This window comes from Lampetra planeri, chromosome 25, assembly GCF_965212315.1.
Source record: "Lampetra planeri chromosome 25, kcLamPlan1.2.h2, whole genome shotgun sequence".
Lineage (NCBI taxonomy): Eukaryota > Metazoa > Chordata > Hyperoartia > Petromyzontiformes > Petromyzontidae > Lampetra > Lampetra planeri.
In genome coordinates, this window is record NC_136131.1 from 11,048,703 (window position 1) to 11,057,234 (window position 8,532).

Consider the following 8,532-nt stretch of genomic DNA (forward strand, 5'->3'; position numbering starts at 1 on the left):
CTCTTTCACTGATGATGTGGCCGAGCTTCTTCCCCAATCTCTTTGGAGTGCTACACTTCCGTTTGGTTCTTCTTGATGTCCATGCGCGACACAAAATTCTGGTCCCTGGCACCATAGTTCAAAAGCTACTGCTACATTGGTCAAAACAAAGACAAAGATCCCCGTATAGCCTTTAACAGACTGTTGGGGCAAGTGGGTGGGTGGCCAACATATTTACACACCACACCAGGTACTGGGTCGACCCAGTGGGAGGCCCATGACCGGTTCAAAAAATCGTCGCCGGTGTTGGCCGTGAGCGGGAATCGAACTCGGGTCGCCGAGTTCCTTCTGTGGCGCGCTAACTACTGCGCCACCGCTCCCCCGTTGGACACACGGGTGTGCAAATACATGACATCGGCATGGGAGACAGAAACAAAAACGCCCAATGCTTTCACTCGCTGCTTGCCAGGACTCTACGGAGACTTAGTAAAACCTTATATTTGATAATCCAACAGTTTATATATACACATGCACACAATGCACACCAGGTGTATGTTAGAAAATGCCAAAGTTGAACGGATTGCAAAGGCACAAGCAATGAATGCCAGACATACACGTGTATGCCTTTCATATCTTTGCCAAGGTCTGTAACTAAACATAATTTTCTGGCAGATGTCAAATATGTTTAACATGTTTAATCATTCACTGCATTTTCAAGTGTGTGACAGTCTGCGCTCTTAAACGCATTCCTTCGTTGCAATTTATTACATTTCTTGGCAATGATATAGCTGATATGGGATAGATTTGAAACCTAAAAGCATGAAGTGGCTAAGCCAAAGCCTTTAACATTAATTTGGAAATGACTCATGCGCAAAGCAATGTTTTGCAATGGATATGCAGTGCTGGACTTATAAAGTACACGCTGTGTCAAGTCATGAAACGCGTTTCTATGATCCCGATTTACGACATAGAATAATTTAAACGGCATAATAATAAAGACTATCATGTCCTGCATTTTTCCATGAGCGGTGGCCATAGTGGTTATTGCGCCGCATTATGAACTTGATAACCTGAGCTCGATTCCTGGCCATGGCTAACACGAGTGCCAAGTAATTTCTGAGTCTACGCTGGGCTCCCGGTCCTTCCAACAGCCTTCGCTAACCGGCGCGGTGAAGTATGGTCAAACAGCTCCCGTCACCTAAAGTCCGTGCGGATGCCCTTAATCCAGCAGGGTATGTGACAAAGGGCTGGGAATGATATCATTATTCAAATTTTCAAGAAAAACTTTCGGGCGTTCAGAAGTCTAGTTTCAGCAGGATTCTGCATTTGGGATGTTGATCCCATTTCATCGCTGAGTGTTTGGCACGTGGGAGGAAAGCAGAGTACCCAGAAGGGGAAAAAATCCTCATTTGCAACGGAGTACCACTCAAAGTTCTGTCTACACAGTTTGAGTGTCGAGTTTATTTGATTTGTTACACGGATGATAGACCCGTTTAGCCAAATCCCGACAATATTATGCGGTAGAGATCTGCGGTGTGTGGGCACAGCAGCAGCAGAAACGGAAACAAAATACAAAAAAACAACGAAATTCCAGAGAACGCGTACAGGGTCCGTAAGGCACACAGCATTGAGAAATCAAGAAGGTAGATTCAAGGATTACAGATAGATTCAAGAAGACATCCATTTTTTTTCTTTAACAATCACGAATAGCTTGCCACCTTGAGAATGACCGCGTGATTTTTTTGGGCTGGCGATCGAACAAAGACGGTCACCGCATCGCACGCTTTCAGATGCGCTTCGGTGGCCGTCTGGAACGCTCTGCCGTCCGATATTAGGAAGCCACTGGGAGCCATGCACTTTGAAATCTAAGTTGAAAACTAATTTCTTTAGAACTACTTTTTGTGTTCAGATTGTTGTCCTCCCCCCACCGCATCTCCGAGTAGCACAGTTGGCTACGTACGGTGCAAAAGAAGTTCAACACAAATACATTCATCCTCACATAAAGACCTCTATGGCATAGCACGGTTGGTAAGGAGCTGGGTGCCGCCTGACCAATTCCCTCCTCCCTTCTTTCTAGCTCAGGGCCTGGTCCCCCTCCAGCCTGTGTGCCCCGGTGCAGTCTCACCGCCTGCACACTCGATCGCTACGCCACTTGCGGGGAGCGGTGTGTGCCCCGCGCGAGATGCACGAAACAGAACGCGGCCTTTGTGTGAGCCGTTCTACATCCGAACACGACCCACTAAACTTTCACAAGTGAAAGTTTGCCAAAGAATTCATGGCATTGACTCTGTGGGTCATGCTACCACGTGACTCCGCATTTCAGCGCGGGCGTCATGCGTGGCTTACGTCGGCGTCGCCCATACGAGGGCAATCTTCGGTCTATGTTATGAAACAACGAAAAGGACGTTGCAAATGGGGTTATATTGGAAATTATATGTAATTTGAGCAAATGCACATGCAGAGCATTGCCTGTGATGTGGTCGAAGACGAAGAGACGTTAGGTCCAGCAAGGCTCTCTGGGTGACCAGTGAAATCTCTTTCAGGTGATCAAAAGGTTTTTTTTTATCGTTTTCCGTGCCTATGCTTGGGCCCCCACGACCTTGTGCGAATCGCCGGTGGGCACGCTTTTGCGTACCATTAACGCAAATAAAAGAATAACCATCGAGTTGCTCCGTAACGTAAGCTCGGATCAATTTACGATTCAAATACATTAGGACGCCTGTGGTCTACTTCCAAACGGGTTGCAGATGTAAGTCCGTCTCAGCACATCGTATAATAAATACCATTACATCATAATCACTGCCACTACGACTATTATCAAGCCTGTGTTTTTTTTATATGCAACACTGCCTTTGGTGTGCTGAACGTGGTCTTACCATTAACATCTGGCAATCTATCACTCACTCTATGTTTACCAAGCCACACCGCTGGTGAGATGCAACGTGTCAAAACTGCTCTTCACTAATATATATACAGTGTATACCTTGAAGTTTTCGTGACAGCATGGATCCATACTCTTTGGTTGTTTCGGTAAAGTCACGTAGGTGAAAAAAAATATATATATAAATAACTAAATTAAATCACGACGTTTCGGAAGCAACACCACCTGATGACGGAAGCTTGTGTTGCTTCCGAAATGTCGTGATTTAATTTAATTATTTCTATTTTTTATTTGTATTCTTATTTTTTTGCACCTACGTGACTTTACCGAAATAACTAAAGAGTATAGTGTATACCATATTATCCAGAGTACAAGATGCTCTGAAAAGTAAGACGCTATCCATACTTGAGCCCGGTTTCAATTATGGTATGCAAACCTGGTCACACACAGACACAGAAGGAACGTCTTATCATCCAGAAATGATTGTGTAAATCTTTGATTTATTCACGTATTTTCCCCGTAATGCATGGCCCACTGAGAAGCAATTGCATTAAGGTGGTATGTAAATCCAAACGGCATTGCCCTGGATGAAGAACGACCACTCACTGGATTATATCGACACTGATGAATGAAAGCCTCAAAGCGAAATTAAGTAATTGATCAACATCATATTCATTTTGTGTTTGCGATGACACCTATATTCATAGGGTGCACACATCCAACTCCAACTGTTTATGTCTTCCAATACAAAGGGGATTATGAACATTTTCAACAATCAGTCTATGTATTTGTAACATTATCTATGTTTTCAACTAAAAGCACAACACTGAAAAAAAATATCTGTAATTTGTAAGAGAAACATCCTATAGTGCACCATCTAAGCGGTGGGAAATGCAACCCAAGGCAGCGTTCACTTTCGATATAATTTGATCAAGAGTGCCTGCTCTGAGCCACAATGCCATAAACTGTTGTTTACGTTACTGCAACAACAGCTAAAAGACGGCGAGAGAGAGAGAGACTTTGTAATGCATGCGTCATGTTAATCGGCTTACAGCGTGGAAGGAGATCAAAGTGTGGCAGAGTGGTTCGATGCAAAGGGCTGATAATTCCGCTGCACGCAAAAACCGCTCCGGTGGAAATGACCCCGTAAGGGGCGGCTTTCCAACGATAGGGATTAGGAGCCAAGCAGGAGGGGCTGCATAGCCGGGTGGGGTGGGGGGGGCTCTATCCTCTGCGTCCGAGTCTCCCTCTCGCGACGCGTTGACAGCAAACGAGAGACGCGCCAGCGACGACCTCGATGGGAGCCACGAGAGCGAACCGCGCAGCCCCCCAAATAAAATATTTGAAGAAAAAGTACGTCCCAAACTCGACTCTTTGGGCGCTCCTGTGCCATCACTAACTCTATATAATATTGGTTTCGGGTTGGACCGCGCGTTGTGCGGCACGGCGAACGACGTTTCGCTCCGGGAGCTTCTTCAGGGAGCTCGGTAACTACAGAAGCTCTTGCTTGCACGCGGAGCCGATAAACAAACGGTACACGCCGAAAATGGGAGAGCTTTGCTGGCGAATGTTTTGCACAGCCTTCAGTTCCGTAAGTGCTTGAAGAAGTTTCCAGCACACGAAGTTAAATATCATGTCAAACATTACGCGGTATGACCTGAATACAGTACACATCGCAGGACTGTACACCACAACTGTAGGCACAAGAAGGGGTCATGTCATCTCGAGATGCAATGAAATGTTGGGATTCCTGTTTATTAGCTGTTAAATATAACGTTTTGTACATATGCAGCATCATCAGCACCCTCGAAATGGCTTGCCACGTCACGGTACTGTATACGTTTTCTTTTGGGTCTTTCGGTAAAGTCACGTAGATTGGTTCAAAGGAAAGAACAAAAAACTACGACGTTTCGATCGCAACACAAGCGGTCGTCATCCTTTTTTCCTGAATGATAGATAAAAAAAAGTGTCACGTTTACATGTCGAGTGCTACTTCACGACATGAAAGTACACCCATGACCAGCACTTTACCCGACGTTAGAGAGATGTCACACAACCACATAGCCACACTAGGAGGACACTTTCTAAGACACTCTGCTTTTTAAAAAAAACTAGTATTTGGTCATACTGCATTGGCAGTGGTGCACAAGCACAAATAACGAAATAAAAATGCCACGCTTTCATGACCAGCACTGTGTCCTTTAAAGGAAATATAATAAGTGACTTTTTGGGCAATGGCACGTGGATTTATGTTCTGCGAAGGAGGGCCATCGCACGAAATATCACCGATTTACGCTTCCTTTAAAGGCCACAGTGTTATTGGCGAATTTGCCGAGTTTTCTGCTCGAGAAAATGGTCGTCGCATGGAAGTCGAATGTGATGGGGGGGTGTTTTTAATCTTTTAAATCTCGCAGCTGATATTTTGCTAAAGTAAGCGACAAAAACCGCGTGAGTCATCATCAACTCGCTACACTTGGAAACCCGAATCGCGCGCCGATCCCACAAAACCGGGATTTGAACTCTCAACTGTACCGACTCAGCGTTTCTGATGCTGGAGCCAACACTCACCCACGATTATGTGATCATGACTCCCGTCTTGGGTTCATATTTGGGAGTTTATTCATTTGTTTTGTGAAGCCGCACAGGCAATAAAAGAACTCGCTCAGAGCGCGATGAACGTGTCACATTGACGGTTCGTACGTAACCTATTGGGAAACAGATTGTATGCACGATCATCTTCATCAGCCATGATCATTCCACTGCTGGATGAAGGCCTCCTTCAAAGCCATCGGCGTCGCTCGCTTTCCCACCATGCAAACAATCCATCGTGGGCCTAAAACACCACTTTATAATAATATACGCGTATGGTGCTGTCCTGTGGAACAGTCTACCCCCAAACATTGCAATGCCGCGCAGTCGCGATCACGACCAAGTACAGCAGAGTTAAGTACGAATAAATAGGACGCCAGAGTGGCGAAATAAGCTTCGCGTCATCCGTGAAGGATGGTTTGCTCCGTGCGCGCGTACACGCACGCGTCATAGCATCGGGCTAAAGTCAACCAAGCGGTCGAATTGTCCTCGGACTGTCACACGATCGTCCCGATTCTGCTGAGTAGCCACGTTCATCAACATTTCGTCATTGTTATATAACTAAAACTTATCGGGCACAGTAACAGAGAGGGGTCTACGTTTGCGGATAGATGCGCAGCCGTAGGTGGTGTGGACTCGTACGGCAGACTTCGCTCAAACCCAAAATGCGACGATGGACTTCCCGTCGAGGCGAATAACGGAGAGGCAGCCAAGGTAGAGAGAACGCGTCCGAAGAGATCGGCCACCGCAGAGAGATGGAGCGATGAAAATCCGCTCTTGCCAGGACGTTAGCTGCAGGTATTGTGAACCATCGCAACGTGGCGGGATGATAAGATGTGACCACGGCGGCTTGGGGGAGTGGGGGCTTCATCCAGCAGTGGATTGACCGAGGTTGATGGTGACGACGACGATTAATGTGGCTATCGGGCTTATAAGCCTGGCACGTGGCAATGCCGAGTCAGCGGAAAGTGAAGATCAAAACTCTTACCCGGAGTCCCACTTGACGATGCGCGCTGCACATCACAATGGGCAGCAGCAGGAGCAGCAGCATCAGGAGCAGCGGGAGGAGGTGCACAGCTGCAGAGCCCATCGTCGCCATCGTCATCAGCGGAGGGGTAGGTGGGGGGGGACCTTGTTCACGTGCAAGACGAGGTACAGGCGCAGCCCTGCAATTGCCTGCTTGTGTGTAACTTTCAAGAAACAAAAAAAAAACCTTGGAACCACACGGCCGGTGATGCTCGGGTGGGTAAGGTGAGGTGGGTTAGCTCGGACTGCTGATAGAGAAAATCCAACCGCTGTTTGCCGTGACGCGAGTGCGAGACGCCCGACGTCAAAAGCGCCACCCGAATTAATTCGAAAACGAAGTAAACGAATTAGCAAAACGAACAAAAAACGAACACGCTGCGTTACGCAAGTCGACTCTGGCTTCGTACGGAGTGATCAACATCGCGCGCGTATCGATGTGCGCGTGTTGCGCGTCCTCGTGTGTCCGCGCGTGCGTGCGCGCGCGTGCGTGCGCGTGCGCGCGTAACTTGTGGACGCAGTCGCTGCTGAGCAAGGAGCGGAGGGAGGCTGTGGGTGAGAGAGATTCTTTTGCTAAACACCGCAAAAGGCGCCCGGCTTTTAAGAGGCGCTGTCGCCCCAGAGCTACGCATTGGCCTCGCCCCCCGTCCTTGGTTGGCTCCAGGGGCTACCCCCTTTGTTTCTCTGTTTTCCTCTCTCTCTCTCTCTTTTCTCTCTCCCTCAACCTCTTCCTCTGTCTTGCTCCTCTCCCTTCGCTGACTTTGCTCTCCCTTCTCTCTCTCTCTCTACTCTCCCCACTCTCCTCGTTCTGCTCCCTCCCTCCTCTTCATACTCTCCCGTTTCTCTTCTCTCCACTCCCCTCTCTCTCTAAATCTCTGCACTCTCACTCATCTCTCTCTCGTTCCTCTCCTCTCTGTCTCTCTGTGCGCGGTGCTTTTAGCGTCACAGCGCGTCGATTTGTAGCGTTTATTTTCATTTGTTTGCTGGTGACTTTGTGTATTTCATATTGAAATCGCCTCTAGTGCTTTTGCTGCTGGCGGCAATAAAAGTTGTTAAAAGTCAAAAGTCTGTCTCTCTTTCTCTCATCTCTCTCCCTGTACTCTCCCTGATCGCTCTCGATCTTCTTCCTCAACCCTGTCTACTCTCCCTCCTTGCTCTCCTCTCTGATTCTCTCTCTCTCCTCAGCTCTGTAACTCTCCTCTTTCTACTCTCCCTATTGTGTCCCTTCGCTCCTCGCCCTTCCCTCTCTCCTCTCCGTAACGCGCAGAAGGCATCGAACGACTTAGACAGAGGAGTTGGACATCCCCCACTCGGGTAGCGATTGCAGAGTGAAGGGCGTGAGTGCTAACTTGGTAATCGTACTCGCTCTCTTGACAATGTCATATCCACATAAAGTACAAACCGTTGTCAATCCACCACTGGATACAGGTCACACTTACGCGGGCTGTTTGACCATACTTCCCCGCGCTGGTCATTGCGGTTTCGTGAAGGGGGCGGGAGGTGGGTGCGAGGTTGTGCCCAGGATATCACCCGCCACTGATGGTAGCCGTGGCCTGCAATCCAAACTCAGGACGCCAGGTTGTACACTGCTAAACCACTGCCCCGCTCAGCACTCCACCGTGCAAGGGGTTTAAGCGGTGTGTGTGTGTGTGCATGCCGTTTAGGGAAGAATTTGGGGGTTCAGCTTGAATGGCCACGTTTGCGTCTCACTGATTCAGTCTCACGGAATTACTCCTCGTTCCCAAGGGAATCAAACCGCGACGATGTCGGGTCCCCAGTCCAGCAACTCGCAACCACCGCGACAACTGCTAAATGCAGTCAAGCAATAGCCTCATCATCATCATCAGCCTTGGTCAACCCACTTCTGGATGAAGGGAATATATGTATATACACACAGCATTGTCACCATTATCAGACGCACATTTTATCACCCGCTAGCTATTTTAAATGAAACGTTTGGTGGCGCGTCGTATAATCCGCTGTGTGCGTGTGTGTGGCATTCGAAGTTTTGTGGGGAGCGCTGTGCGCAATGAGTAGCGCACTGCGTTACGAACGCGACG

The 8,532-nt window shown here is 48.1% G+C and overlaps 1 protein-coding gene across 12 annotated transcripts in view; it reads right to left on the minus strand.

The window, feature by feature from the left end:
• SMOC1 (SPARC related modular calcium binding 1) overlaps positions 1-8,203 on the minus strand; it is a 55,226-nt gene extending 47,023 nt beyond the window's left edge. For 2 of the 12 annotated variants that reach the window (XR_013587391.1, XR_013587392.1), the window contains exon 1: positions 6,438-8,201. Coding sequence is in view for 10 of the 12 variants with exons in the window: in XM_078606296.1 (XP_078462422.1) it covers positions 6,438-6,554 (117 nt within the window). In the remaining 2 variants the exon portion in view is untranslated. Of the gene's footprint in view, positions 1-6,437 lie in introns of all 12 variants that reach the window. The other 10 variants (XM_078606294.1, XM_078606287.1, XM_078606289.1 and 7 more) reach the window with 7 other exon arrangements.
• Between the last annotated feature and the right edge of the window lie 329 nt (positions 8,204-8,532).